At 38.6% G+C, this 15,999-nt stretch overlaps 1 protein-coding gene across 2 annotated transcripts in view; it reads right to left on the bottom strand.

Moving 5' to 3' along the window:
- Window positions 1-1,167: 1,167 nt before the first annotated feature.
- vapal (VAMP (vesicle-associated membrane protein)-associated protein A, like) overlaps window positions 1,168-15,999 on the bottom strand; it is a 36,439-nt gene continuing 21,607 nt past the window's right edge. The window contains exons 2-7 of one of the 2 annotated variants that reach the window (XM_079612961.1): window positions 10,727-10,879; window positions 9,148-9,251; window positions 7,528-7,608; window positions 5,773-5,961; window positions 4,302-4,484; window positions 1,181-1,888 (exon numbers count right to left, since the gene is read on the bottom strand). In XM_079612961.1, coding sequence (XP_079469087.1) covers window positions 1,727-1,888; window positions 4,302-4,484; window positions 5,773-5,961; window positions 7,528-7,608; window positions 9,148-9,251; window positions 10,727-10,879 — 872 coding nt within the window. In that variant the 3' untranslated portion in view covers window positions 1,181-1,726. Of the gene's footprint in view, window positions 1,889-4,301; window positions 4,485-5,772; window positions 5,962-7,527; window positions 7,609-9,147; window positions 9,252-10,726; window positions 10,880-15,999 lie in introns of both variants that reach the window. The other variant, XM_079612962.1, reaches the window with a different exon arrangement.

Below are 15,999 nucleotides of genomic sequence, written 5' to 3'. Positions count from 1 at the left end.
TCCAGTCAAATTAAAATTATATAGTTCACTTGTGATGGTATTTAGTATAGATATGGCCAGACGTCCAGTCAACCAATAACATTAGAGCGACAGCACTACCAACGCCCACAAGCGACTTCACAGTACAGAGACTAGCGACACACAGCGACAAAAAAGCCCCGTTTACACGTACATGGTTATTGGCAAACGGAGAATTCTCCTCTGAAAACGATTCTTTCTAAAAACTCCGGCCAAAATGGAGATTTTGGAAAACTCTGTTTGCACTGAGAGAAACTGAGTTTTAGGCAGTCGACGTCACAGTATGCGACAGAACTTGCACTGCGTCAAAAGTGCGACTTATATTTTCGGGATTCTGATTGGCTAACGTGGGCTTGAGCTTCTCGTTACACTGCCACCTACAGGTTTGGCATGCTCTTGACGGCATATACACGGGTTCGTGTAAACGAACACTTTTCTGAAAACGGAGAGGGGTGAATGTCCGTTTATGAAAATAACCGGCCACGTGTAAACGTAGCCTCAGAGATCCACTGGATGACGATCACACGTTGATCTGATTGGTTACACGGTTCTATGAATATGCAAATGAGCCCCGCCTCCACTCACTCACTCAGAGATCCACTGGTTGACGATCACACGTTGATCTGATTGGTTACACGGTTCTATGAATACGCAAATGAGCCCCGCCTCCACTCACTCAGAGATCCACTGGTTGACGATCACACGTTGATCTGATTGGTTACACGGTTCTATGAATATGCAAATGAGCCCCGCCTCCACTCACTCACTCAGAGATCCACTGGTTGACGATCAGACATTGATCTGATTGGTTACACAGTTCTATGAATATGCAAATGAGCCCCGCCTCCACTCACTCACTCACTCAGAGATCCACTGGTTGACGATCACACGTTGATCTGATTGGTCAAGGTAGTGTGTGACGTCAGAAACACCAGCGATTTCAAACCGTGTTTTTGAGACTGTCTTTGGTTCACTGCAGTTTTAAGCAGAAAATACTCAGCAATGCTGTCGACTTATGAACTTACACATGCTTTGTCTTAACGAGTATTAATAACACCACAGGGAGACTTTAAACATGCAAGGCAGACCAGACCAGATTTACCAAGTCAAACGTGAATTCACTTCAAACATAAATAAAAAGACACACAAAATGTATTTTTTTCCCGTTTATTTCTTCCATGTCGTCTAGTATGAGACAGTAAAGTGAAGACGTCAGTGAACATTTGTGTGGATAAATGCAGTTCAGAGAAGAAAGTACATTAATAATATAATTAATAAATGATAATTACAGTAATAAAACAGTCTGCATTGGTATTGTTAGGAACAGAGAAGAAGAACAAATGTGCATAAGGAGGAAAGGAGGCACCCGTGTCGCGCGGTCGACCGTTGATGACATCATCAGCACATGCTCTTGTGTTTTGGATGGAAGGATTAAAAATGATGACATTTACACTTTTCAATCGTTTTAGTAAAACTAAGATGGGAGTTTGGGGGGGGGGGGGGGGGGGATTCGCCTTCATACGCCCTAATAAACCAGTTCGTAACGTCCATTCCTCGACAGAAAACAGCATGTGAACCAAAACAAACAAAGATGGAGTCGCCGGTCGGCCCGTCGGGGTGATGATGATGATGATGATGATGCGGGCCGAACTTCGTCAACACCATCGATCGCTCGTGTCGAAAACCGTTCGTCAGATCCTTCGCTCGTCTACAGGATGAACTTTCCGAGGAAGAATCCGATGAAGATGGCGGCGATGACGACCAGGAGTGACGGGAGCGAACTGGTCGTGTACTCTCGTCCAATCGGAGACCTGGAATTGGTCGTTGCGTGTTCGCTGCGCTGGAACTTTCTCAGTCTCAAACCCTCGTCCTGATGAAGAACACAAACACACACACAGCATCAGTTTATCTGATGAAGAAGAGATGCATCATGGGATTGGGCCGGTCACCATCGTGTTCTGTTACAGAAGAAAAAAACTCTTTCATTACGCTCTTTTGATTTACAGAGTTTGATTGACAGGTGATCTGACCAATCATACTTCGCCATCCGCCATTTTGTCGGACAAAGCAGTCAGGAGAGTTAGTAGATTAGCGCTGGAGGATTTGAGCTTGAGAAGCGGAGTGTACTGACGTCTTTCCGCGGTTAAAACAACATTCCTTCTGATGTTCATTCATGTTTATTTGATGCTGTAAATGAATGAAGGAAGAGATGATCGGTTCACGAGCGGCTTTAACTGAGCGATCTGTCACACACATTAAAAACTCCTTACTCCTTAAAAATAAAGAAAAACAACATATGGAAATGGAGGCGCCCTTATATGGGCAGTAATGTCCACTAGTGGAGAAGTGTGGTACTGCGCCCAAACTAAATCTCACTGAACGCTAATCTTCTGAGATATCAACCTAACATTTGAAACACAACTTGTTCAGATTTTTGGCTTTGATTTTTTTGCAGTTTTAGAGTCCACCAGGTTTTGAAAATATATATTTTATATAAAATATGAATAATTATTTTGAACATTTTCATAAACTCAAACTTCTATAACTTTTTTTTCCGTTTCACTTTCTTAATTTATTTCACTTCTACAAAAATCTGCCAAATGTCTTCTTTAAAACAAGACCAATCTTACATCTATATTCCAAAGTATTCTTGAATTACAACCATTTAAGTTCCGAATGTGCATTTTCATGTTTATTAGAAAAAAGGGGGGTGACGCTTAAAGAGTTAAAGAGCCACAAAACGCTATTTATTGTTTACATTTCTTTAAAAAAGTACCAAATTTGACAGTTGCGACTTTGTTTCATATTAAAAGTGACCTGGTCTGTGTCTGTCAGTGTCTCTCTGCTCCACGATGTGTTTTTCACTGCGTCGGACAGAGTTCAAACGGAAACAAGATTATATTTCTCACCCCATTGGCAGATCATGTTTCTTGTTTTAAACAAAAACTCACTTCATTTGGATTTTTCCCCCCACAAAACAATTTTACTACTTAAGTGAAAAAAAATAAAAAATATATATATATATATATTTTTGTCTTGGTTTCAGTCCAAATATCTAAAAATTCTTAAAGGTGGGGTATGTAATTCTCTATTTTGGCCATTTTTTTCAAAATCACTTAAAATCCTTCCTAACCCACTTACAGCCACTGAGTTAGAAGCACTGAAATAAAAATTAAGCAATTTAATAATCTGTGGAACGGGCAGGACTCGAAAAACTCCAGCCAATCATTTCCAAGACCACCTAGAATCATTGGACAGTAAGTGCGTCAATCAATCAGTCGTACCATCCCCCCCTCCCCCATCCATGTCCATGTTCTGTGAATGGGTGGAGTCAAAGGAAAGAAGGTAGGACCATTTGAGTTGTGTATTTTCTAAATTTGCCAGCCGTTTTACAAATCGCATACCCCACCTTTAAGATTTTTTTTTTTTTTTCAGTGTATATCTCTGGCAATAGCCAACTATACATTGTATGGGTCAAAATAATAAATTTTTCTTTTATGCCAAAAATCATGAGGATATTAAGATCATGTTCCATGAAGATATTTAGTAAATGTCCTGCCGTAAATATATAAAACATGTATTTTTGTGAGTGAATGCAGCACAATCGTGAACATAAATGCACAACTTTAAAGGAGATTTTCTCAATGTTTAAATGATTATAGAGAAATATTGCTCATGCCTGAGTGAATAGTATTCGCTGAGTTTTGTTTGAGTTTAGGGACGTGCACCAAAAAAAAAGTTCACCGAGATGGAGACATAAAGCACTCCCTGTTTATTTTCTTTATTATACAAAAGCACAATGTTTTATTTCGATTGTAAGTGGACACATAAAAAAGTAGACATTTAACAGCTTATTTTTTCATATTTCTTAAGTCTGTATGACCAAAACGGACGGAGTATTTTAAGTCTATTTTGCTGCTATGTAAAAAACAAACGAGCAAAACACGCCGGCGCGCTTGCCGACCCCAGAGGGTTAAGCAAAGATCATGTTCCATGAAGATATTTAGTAAATGTCCTACCGTAAATATATAAAACATGTATTTTTGTGAGTGAATGCAGCACAATCGTGAACATAAATGCACAACTTTAAAGGAGATTTTCTCAATGTTTAAATTTTTTTGCTCCTCAGATTCCAGATTTTCAATAGTTGTGTCTCGACCAAATATTGTCCTATCCTAACACACCACACATCAATGGAGAGATTATTTATCCAGCTTTCAGGTGATGTATAAATCTCAATAAGTTGACCCATGTGACTGTGACCCAGTGTGTGTGAGCCTCACCTTGAGCAGGCGGTTCTCGTCGATCAGCTTGATGGCCTCGGCCTGCAGGCGTTTGCACTCCTCCAGAACCTTCTTCTTCTCCGAGTCGTCCAGCGCGGCGCTGACGGGTTTGGGTGCCAGCGTCCCGTCCGCTTTAGAGGAGTTTAGCACGCTAGCAGATTTAGCAGAAGCGTCGACGTCGTTCTGGAGGAGAACGGGAACATGAGGTCAACTAGAAGCCCTCAGGAAACTCGTGCAAGAGACGACCCAAAACTACACAGTCTGTATTTTATCGTTAAATTTAACATTTAATTTAATATTCAACAATATTATTGATCTCCTGCATTGACAGCATTACCGGTATATAAGAACTGAACTGAGCTGGACGATGATATCACGGTTTTCTCCAGAGCGGCTATATATATATATATATAAATTAACTACATTAATAACTTTTTACAGCTAAATGAACCAGTGGGCCCAAAGCCATTACATATTTAAAATAGTAATATCCTATACTAAACTAATCTGGACAAACTATATATCATTTGAAAGCTTGCAATCTCTAGTTTACATATTTGGTGGCTGATTTTCTAAATAAAATGACAGAGGAGCCGTAATTTATCAATTTGCAGCAAGAATATGTTCATCCTCCTAAGGCGTGTTCAGACCTTTATTTTGAAATAGTGATGAACATGAAAAATCATGAAAGAATGGTAGAAGCCTCAGTTTGTTTTCATGCCAAGAGTTCAAAAGATAGCATCCATTCAATTCTTTTAGAAAAAAAGCTCTGTGAACATTTTTTTTTTAAATAAAGAAAAACAACATATGGAGATGGAGGCGCCCTAATATGGGCAGTGATGTCCACTAGTGAAGTGTGGTACTGCGCCCAAACTACATCTCACTGAAAGATCATTTTTTGAGATATCAACCTAACATTTGAAACACAACTTGTTCAGATTTTTGGCTTTGATTATTTTTGGAGTCCACCAGGTTTTGAAAAAATATATTTTATATAAAATATGAATAATCAAATGTTTTACATTGTATATTTTCATAAACTCAACAGAAACTGTTTCACTTTCCTAATTTATTTCACTGCTACAAAAATCTGCCAAATGTCTTCTTTAAAACAAGACCAATCTTACATCTATATTCCAAAGCATTCTTGAATTACAACCATTTAAGTTCCGAATGTGCATTTTCATGTTTATTTAAAAAAAGGGGGGTGCCGCTTAAAGGGTTGAGCTGGACTGTGACGCTATTTTCTTTATTGCATTATTTTCCTGTTATCTCTGTAAAGCTGCTTTGAAACACTCTGTATTGTAAAAAGTGCTGTATAAATAAAGGTGACTTGACTTGAAGAAACTAAAGACTAAACCTGGAGATACGAGGAAGCCTCATTTATTCTAGACCTGTGATTATTTATACATATCTCTATAAAGTTGACTTGATATGTTTCTCCTGCTGACCCTGCTGACCTTTGACCTACCCTACTAAAGGCTCTCTGGCCTGCGCACGTGTCCTGCCTGCTCTGACCCTTGACCTCTGACCCTGCAGTGCTCCGGGATCTAACACTGTGTGGCGGCCGGTTGGACACCGACTGGCTGATCTTCTTCCAGGTATAAGCCGGAGCCGGAGTGGCACAGATCCACTGGGAAAAACTCCTGAGGTGAGAGAGCTGGGGCGCAGCGAAGAAACAGGAAGTGATGCGTGTGTGTGTGTGTATTAGGGCTGCACAATTTAGAGGGAAAAAAATGTAATAAATCGCTCTAGGTTTGCTGTGCTTGTTTACATTTATTCATTTAGTCGATGGTTTTAGCTAAACCTCAACATGGTTATTATAGTTAGCTAAAGCCATTAAAATAAAAAAAATTGTAACTAGGAAAAATAATATAATAATGATAATATTCATTTTGTTTTAATGGCTTTATTAATTTATTCGTTTTCGAATAAAAATTTGGCGGAAAAACGCAAGAATCCCTTAAAGCTCAACCGTTTATTTGTAAGCGCTTCTCAAAGTTGATGAATACAAATATGCACATTATCCAGCTTATTTTGCAAGCTATTTTATTAGCAGTGTAGGTAAAAAAAGAAAAAGAAAAAGTAAAAAGGTACAACTATTTGGCCTACAAACCAGAGTGTTTATGATTATGATAAATTTAAATAGCATGATAACAAATACCAGGTTGCAAAATCAAGCAGCGTAACAGTTTTTAGAGCTTAAAATACTGGAATCGAAGAACACCGGAAATACAAACTCAAAAATATGCAGTGCATTTATACATTTAATTTAGCATTGTGATAAATCTCCGTTTTATGTCTATAAATCATGCAGCCCTAGTGTGCTTCAGTGTTGCTGAAGAGCTTGTTAAAGGGGGGAAATTACATTCATAGTGAAAACAAAACTGCTCAAGTGTTATTAATTCAAAATGTGAATAACTTCAAACTGAAGAATCACTAGTTAGTGTACAAATAAAATAAATAAAAAAGTGATGCAAGTGGTTTCAGGCGTTTTGCTAAATGACCTCATGCACATATTAAATTACAGTATTTTCCGGACTATAAGTCGCACTTTTTTTTCATAGTTTGGCTGGTCCTGCGACTTATAGTCAGGTGCGACTTATACATCAAAATTAATTCATACCGACTGAGATGAACCAAGAGTTGTGGAGCTGAATAACTGGCCTTTCCAGATTAAATGTCAGTTCTTGGATTTTGTGAAATACTTTTCTAAATAAATGCGACTTATAGTCCAGCGCGACTTATTTTTTGTGACCACAGAGAGTCAGGACCTCAGTTTTACGTCTCATCCGAAGGACGGCGCTCTTTGGCAGATAGTGTCCCCGTCACTACACTGGGGCGTTAGGACCCACACAGAGCACAGGGTGAGCGCCCCCTGCTGGCCTCACTAACACCTCTTCCAGCCTCAGCCCAGCTTCAGTGGGGCACCGGTCTTGGGCTACTATAATGTTTCTAATTATAAATAAGTGGTTGCATTTATTGTATCAAATGTTTTTGTTTTACCATTTAAGACTTTAAAATTGAATTTCAGGAAATATTTCAGGAAAATAAAATAATTTACAGCACTTTAAAATAAGGGTGAAGTTCTGAGTCGAGCTCTTTCTGCTATTAAAACACGGTTATAATCGAATGTACAGCAGCATGTAGGAGGGAGGAGTGAAATACACACACTCTCGTCTCCTCCCTGAACCACACACACACACACACACACACACACACTCACCACTTTATCGTTTTCAGATGGCAGCTCAAACACGCATCTGAGTTTGGAATCCATGAGCTCATCTGGTTTCGCGTCTTTCCACTGAAACACATGAAGAACAGGCAATTCATCAACCACTGGCAGCTCACACGCACACACACACACACACACACACACACACACACACACACACACACACACACACACACACACACACACACACACACACACACACACACACACACACACACACTACTTTGTTTAAATGCATGTTTTGTTTGTTGACCTGTTGTGTATTGATGTCAATCCCAGCTGTCTGTGACCCAATAAACCCGGACCTGAGATGCATGAATTACATCCTATCTTAACTTTTGACCTAAGATTTGGAAAGGTACTATTTTCTAAGTGTTTACTAAAGAGACAGGATGGGGTTCTTAGTTAGGATGTGTTTGTAAAGCTCACAGTGTGTGTGTATGTGTGTGTGTGTGTGTGTGTGTGTGTGTGTGTGTGTGTGTGTGTGTGTGTGTGTGGACAACCACTGCATTATAACTAGATTTTTCTGACAGGCTAAAACAACTGAGCTAAAGAGTGTTTGCTGCCATCAGCTGGTGTGAACATGCAGTTACAGCAGCTCTACACACACACTCTCTCACACACACACACACACTCTCTCTCTCTCTCTCTCTCTCTCTCTCACACACACACCCACACACACTCTCTCTTTCGCGCACACACACACGCACACCACATACTCACATACACACACTGTCACACGCGCACCATATACTCGCATACACACACCCACACTCTCTCGCACACACACTCTCTCTTTCGCACACACGGTCACACACAGTCTCTCTTTCTCTCTCTCACACGCACACACTCTCTCTCTCTCACACACACACTCTCTCTCTCTTTCGCACACACACTCTCTCTTTCGCGCACACACTCACACTCACACACGCACACACACACACTCTCTCTCTCTTTCGCACAGTCTCTCTCACACACACTCTCTCTTTCGCGCGCACACACACTCACACACACTCTCTCTCTCACCCACACACCCACACTCTCTCTCTCACACACACTCTCTCTTTCGCACACACACACCCACTCTCTCTCTCTTTCGCACAGTCTCTCTCACACACACTCTCTTTCGCGCACACACACACTCACACACACTCTCTCTCTCACCCACACACCCACACTCTCTCTCTCTCTCTCTTTCGCACACACAGTCTCTCTCACACACACTCTCTCTTTCGCACACACACACACCCACTCTCTCTCTCTTTCGCACAGTCTCTCTCACACACACTCTCTTTCGCACGCACACACACTCACACACTCTCTCTCTCTCTCTCTCACACACACACCCACACACACACTCTCTCTCTCTCTTTCGCACACACAGTCTCTCTCACACACACTCTCTCTCTTTCGCACACACAGTCTCTCTCACACACACTCTCTCTTTCGCACACACACACCCACACACATACTCTCTCTCTCTCTCTCTCTCTCTCTTTCGCACAGTCTCTCTCACACACACTCTCTCTTTCGCACACACACACGGTCACACACACTCTCTCTCTCTGTCTCTGTCTCACACACACACACACACACACACACACTCACCAAGGCTTCTGTGTCTGCGAGGGTTCCCGGGGCGAAGATGGCCTGTACCATGAACTTGTGTTTGCTTTTCTCGTTGGGGTCGTAATCAAACGGCTGCAGCATAACTGTGACATAAAGACAAATATTAACAACATTAACCGCATTTCTATACATTCGTGTAATACATACAGTCTGGACTGATCTGCACATAATTAAAAGTCAAAACTATATTATTTTGCACAACAGATAGTAAATCTTGATTAATAGTTTTTAAAAATGTGGTCGATTCGATATCGATTCTCAAAAGCCACGAATCGATCTTTTTTCCCGATGTACTTCCGCAAAAACTCCACATAATATCTGATTGACGTTAATCTTATAACCAGTGTTGTGTGTAACTCATCGGAATCAAATTACTTTTAAAAGTAACTAGTAAAATTTACAACAAAATATCTGAGTTTTTCAAATACGTAACGCAAGTTTTCCCATTTATTGACTGACAGCTCTCCTGTCCCCATCTTGAGACAAATCGAAGTGCCGAGGCGTTTTGTGTGTGTGTGTGTGTGTGTGAGAATATGGTGGTTATTGTAGTTAATTTACTCATCTTACTTGCACAAGCTGGCAAAAAAGTGCTAAAAGCTTCTTGCTAACCCACTCGCCTCGACTGACGCGCAGACGAACGTGGCGATGAGCGCGCCAAATTAGATACGAGGCAATATCTCCGCAAACCTTTTGTGCATTGGGACAAAAATTGGTGCATGTCATCAAAAGCATTATCTGAGGCTACATGCAGCGTTTTGGCACAGCGCCACCTACTGGTCAGGAGATATGCAAAATGGCTCTTTTTGCTTATAACTTAAGAACGGTTTGCCTAAAAATCATAAAACTGGTCTCTTAACTCAGTGCAGCATTTTTTATGGGTTTAGCTTTAGTTAGCCTAACTATAATAACCCTGGGTAAACTGTGCCATCGGAGAAGCACGAATTAAAGACCGCCATCTTGGCCAACAATTTCGGTCCACCCAAACCGTTTCGAAATATGAATACTTTGGGTCCTGTGTTATAACCAAGCGTTATCTCTCTTGATTCTAACACTGAGTGAGTTAAACTGCAGTTCATCCACTGGCCACTAGAGCGGCTGCAGAAGAGACTCAATCCCATAGACCCGCATGTTAAACTGCCCAACTTTACAGCAGAAATAAACATGTTTAAAGTCTGGTGCAAAAAGTGGTTTTGGTCTATATAGATAATTTTGCCCTTCATGGCGACTCTGAGGAGGTTGAATTATTTTATAACTCATTCGTTTAAATTATATTAAGCCTTAAATTTCTGCATAATTAAGGGCGTGGCTACTTGAGTGACAGGCGGATTGCCGCTGATGTCAGTACTAGCCGTTTGTCTGCTGTGTATTAGCACCACGTCACCTCAGCTCAGCTAATCCGCCTCGCTGCACATTCTGGTTTATACGGGAGTGACGCGCGGCCAAGATGGCGACGGCCGGCTCCGCCCACTTTGGACTTCAAAAATGCTCTTCAGAAACACAACGGGTGACGTCACGCACACTACGGGCATATTTGTGTTCAGTGTATGGTCTATCTAACCTGAGATGATGAGCGTGGCTCCGGGCTCGATGATCCCGCTGTTGGGTCGTACGCAGTATCTGCGCGGCGCTGTGGTCTTCACTTTGAAACATACTTTCTTCTCTGAAGGATTCTTTAGCTTCAGGTTAGCAGTGACGACATCTGTGAAAGGACCTGAGGAGAACATCACAACAGGAATTCATGAACATTAGCAGTGCAACGATATGAACATTTTGACCGAGACCGATAATTCTTTATATTGGAAAAGCCGATAACCGATATATAGGCCCATAAACCGAAAACCACATTTTTATATGGTTTTGAGAGCCTGATTACAAAAACACAAGTCTCACCATTAAAAGCCATGTCCTAAACACACAATTATGATGCTCTCATTATAATATTATGTAGCCGATATGTTGCAGTTTAGTGTATTTTCCTTTTTTGAAGTTATTCCAATAATTTTCCAAGCAATTCAAAACCATCAGTGAACATCTGAAGGAAATAATCCATAATGTATAATCGGTTCTAATATATCGGGCCGATAATGATAGTATTAAATATGAACATGTATTGCCCGATATCTCGCACACCTCTAATGAACATTCACACACAATATGACACTTCTATCGTGTTGTTCTGAGTAAAATCTTAGAAGCCAATCAGAACATATTTAATGTTTAATATTTATGGGAACTTTGTTGCACATGCAGCTTTTTCACTTTCAATAAAGAATCAATGTCACAAATGATCAGGTTTAGCACAACATCTCCGCATTAAAATCACACAATTATAACACTATTTTGTACTTTAATTTTTGCTTTAAAATAGTTGTTTTTAGGTTTACGTTTTTATAAGCTTTATATTAAAGGTACAATAAGCAATATTTTCTGCCGCTAGATGGCGCTACATTCCAAACAAAAACAACAGCGTAGCTTGATGACGATGTGAGGAGCGTGGAATGATGGGAACTGTCGTTTTTAACTCCACCGTGGATGCAAATCAGTCGGGAATCGAAAAATCATGTTCATGGATGAGGTAAAGTTCTATTTTTAGAAATGTTGCGTTTAATGACATGCTTTTATTTCATTAAAATGAATTAACCGCAAGAAAAGTAAGGTTTAACACTAAATTGGTTATGTTACTGTATCTGTCGAATTCATTGTTGTGATAACGCTGCGCAGTTTTACGTGTTCTTGTTGTAAAAGTACATTGAACACCCACTTAATTTGCCAAAAGACGGATTAATCTTTATGTATAACACATGCTATATTTATTTACATGGCCACAAACACCAGACGTGATAAACAATGTCAATAAACTAAACACAAGCCTAAAGCAATTATACTTTCCTTACATAAACATAACTATTACCGAATGCTACATTTGGAATATATAAAACTGACCCGTACGTTTATGGGACGTGTGATTGTCGACAGAACCGCTGCAATCGGTAAAGAATAATTGTGTTCCATAACGACTGCGCGAAATAAGCTAACGTTTGTTGCTCGATAGACGCTACAACTACAACTTCCGCATTTGTCCAGGACTCCGCGCAGTACGAGCGGAAACCGAGGGTAACGCGGATATGACGCACTGACTGGCGACTCCAGCTCACACGCCCCGCTTCCTCGGTTAAAATCACAATTTTCTCACGATTAAAAAATAGTTGGAAACATTTGGGATATTGTAAGTAATCAACTTTACAAAATGTATAACACTGGCTTTGTGATTTTGGGATATTTTAATGCACAAATATTACATATTGTACCTTTAAACAGTTTTCATACAGGCTTTATAATTACACATGATCAGGATGTGGAATAACATTGTTTAAAATAATGGACACCATTTTCTTTTAATGTAAAATTATGATTTTTCATCTGAGTGGTTAAAAAAAAAATGTGATTATCAAAATAACAGTTGCTTGTGGCCCTAATATAACGCATGCATGTATTCATCTTAAAATGACTGTTAATTAGGCTAATAAAAATTAAGTAATGATTTTAATGTGTACACACAAAACTTTCTCAATTTACTAACAATGTTGCACATCAACATGAAAATCCAAATGGACCATCTTTACTTAAACTCATAATCTCATATTACTGTTAAAGATAATAATAATAATAATTAATAATAATAATAATCGAGTGAGTTTCGTGAAAACAAAGATGCCGATGCCAACAGAGAAGAGACTCGCACACACACACACACACACACAAAGACTCAGTGTGTCAGACGCGCACTGACGCCTGCCTTTATTGAATCACGTAATTCCTCAATTACCATAAAATCACAATTTTCTGGCATTTCAGCTGCGCCGTTTCTGAAGGTCATTTAAAGAGAGCCATAAGTCAAAGCCGCTGACCGTCTTTAAACCTCGTATGACTGAAAGCACATCACGCCATAAACTCCCACAATGCACCGGGAAAACACAAGCAGGCAGATACTAACTTTTTTTTTTTTTTTTTATCAGTTAACGTTTATTTTAAGCAACTAAAATGTTTATGGTAAGTGATGTCATTGTGGTGAATGCAACTTTGGTTTAACTGCGTTCAGATGCCGGAGAAACCTTCTTCTGTGCACAACATATATATTAGAAACATATGATCCATAAATGTGGCAAACATGGAGGCTAATTATTCTTTATAACATCATAATTTAAACGATGTTAAAGTTGGCATGTGTGTTTGAAGCGCAGTAAAGTGCAGAGACGGTTTCACGGCGTTAGCAGAAGAAATTACATTACTACTAATAATAATATTGTTCAAATTATACAATTATATACTCACATAATCTGATAAGAATGGCTTTGTAGGACTATACATTATTTTGATAATTGGTCAAAAAAGAAATCTGTTAAATCGGATTCTGTTGCAGAGATTTTAATGAAGAATAATATATATGGGCCTAATATATATAACTACGGCCTTTACAGGTAACACTTGAAAAAATTGAATATTGTGAAAAGGTTTTCATAAGCTGTAAGCCATAATCATCAAAATTATATCAAATAAAGGCTTGAAATATCTCACTTTGCATGTAATGGGTCTATAAATTATATTAGTTTAAACTTTTAAATTGAATTACTGAAATAAATGAACTTTTGCATGATATTCTAATTTTTCCAGTTTCACCTGTGTATAGATATTGATAAATATAAAATATCAATAAAATATTGATATTTCATTCATATAGGCCTATTTTCTGTCCAATTTTTGTGTTACTTTAAACAAAAGTGGTTATTTTAATGACTTGTATTTTTTAATTTCAGATTTAGTAAAATTATTAAATTTAATTAAAAATTATAATAATAATACAATTATATATATTTTTTTAAACTAATAAAAAATAAAAAATCATTTTCGGTTTTGGTTTAATTAGCGCGATTTCATATAAGCCTATGAGTTTCATATATTGACCACCAGAATTTGTATGGAAATTTATGTTTATTTCCATTAAACGCGTTATTAACGGCGTTAACGCAAACCCATTTTAACAGCGTAAATTTTTTTATCGCAAGATTAACGCCTAGCAAACTTTGTCGGTTTTTTTCACATGCTTTTGCAACAACTAGTAACGTTATTAAAACTACAACCTCACACCGGATCTAGCTAGACCAGACACAAAACAACAGGCACGCCGCACACACTGGTTTGGACTTGCGATGCGAACTGGCCAAAGAGTGGGCGAGCGCACTTTCTCAGTTTATGGCCAGCAATAACAACGCTGAATGGCGCCGCCGGTGTGTGTACACTCATAGAGAATAATGTGTTCGAATTTTAAATCCTCGTCCGGTGTGCGACCCCCTTTAACGTTACGTTTTGAGTGGATGAATGATGAGCGCGAGACGCCGAAATGGATGCCAATAAGATTCCGAATGGAAAGTTTACTTTTAAAAAGTTGCCAAATGGTTCAATTGACAAAACCAAAGTGATCTGTGTGTTGTGTCGTTGTGAACGGAGCTGTCATCGTCCAGTCTAAACACCACTTGATGGTCAAGCACACACACAGCTGATGCGTTTCTACGCCCACTCGTCAACATCAGTTACGTTACCTTGTCAGTATTTCTTTCACCCTTTTATTGATGGACAGTGTTACATTGTGTGAGATTATTTGCTCCAAGTGAGAATGTTAGTGTGAAATTTAACACAGTATGCCAATGTTGTTTTCAATAAAAAACATTTGCAAAAAAGCAAGCCGATCCACTTTTCCATGCTGATAAGAGCATTAAAAAAAGAAAAAAATAATGGGACAAAAAGAAATCAAGAGACATTTAGAAAAGATAAAAATGTGCGATTAAAAATGACATTAATGCGATTAATCACGAGTTAACTATGACATCAATGCGATTAATCGCGAGTTAACAATTACATTAATGCGATTAATCGCGAGTTAACAATGACATTAATGCGATTAATCGCGAGTTAACAATTACATTAATGCGATTAATCACGAGTTAATTACATTAACGCGATTAATCCCGAGTTAACTATGACATTAACGTGATTAATCGAGAGTTAACCATGACATTAATGAGATTAATCGCGAGTTAGCTATGACATTAATGTGATTAATCACGAGTTAACTATGACATCAATGTGATTAATCACGAGTTAACTATGACATCAATGTGATTAATCACGAGTTAACTATGACATCAATGCGATTAATCACGAGTTAACAATGACATTAATGCGATTAATCCCGAGTTAACTATGACATTAACGTGATTAATCGAGAGTTTACCATGACATTAATGAGATTAATCGAGAGTTAACCATGACATTAATGTGATTAATCGCGAGTTAACTATGACATCAATGTGATTAATCGAGAGTTAACCATGACATTAATGAGATTAATCGAGAGTTAACCATGACATTAATGTGATTAATCGCGAGTTAACTATGACATCAATGTGATTAATCACGAGTTAACTATGACATCAATGTGATTAATCACGAGTTAACAATTACATTAACGCGATTAATCCCGAGTTAACTATGACATTAACGTGATTAATCGAGAGTTAACCATGACATTAATGAGATTAATCGAGAGTTAACCATGACATTAATGAGATTAATCGAGAGTTAACTATGACATCAATGCGATTAATCACGAGTTAACTATGACATCAATGCGATTAATCACGAGTTAACAATTACATTAACGCGATTAATCCCGAGTTAACTATGACATTAACGTGATTAATCGAGAGTTAACCATGACATTAATGAGATTAATCGAGAGTTAACCATGACATTAATGTGATTAATCCCGAGTTA

This window comes from Phoxinus phoxinus (genome assembly GCF_949152265.1).
Source record: "Phoxinus phoxinus genome assembly, chromosome: 5".
Taxonomy (NCBI): Eukaryota; Metazoa; Chordata; class Actinopteri; order Cypriniformes; family Leuciscidae; genus Phoxinus; species Phoxinus phoxinus.
The sequence above is the reverse complement of the archived record's forward strand: the minus strand, read 5'-3'. Positions and strand labels throughout refer to the sequence as shown.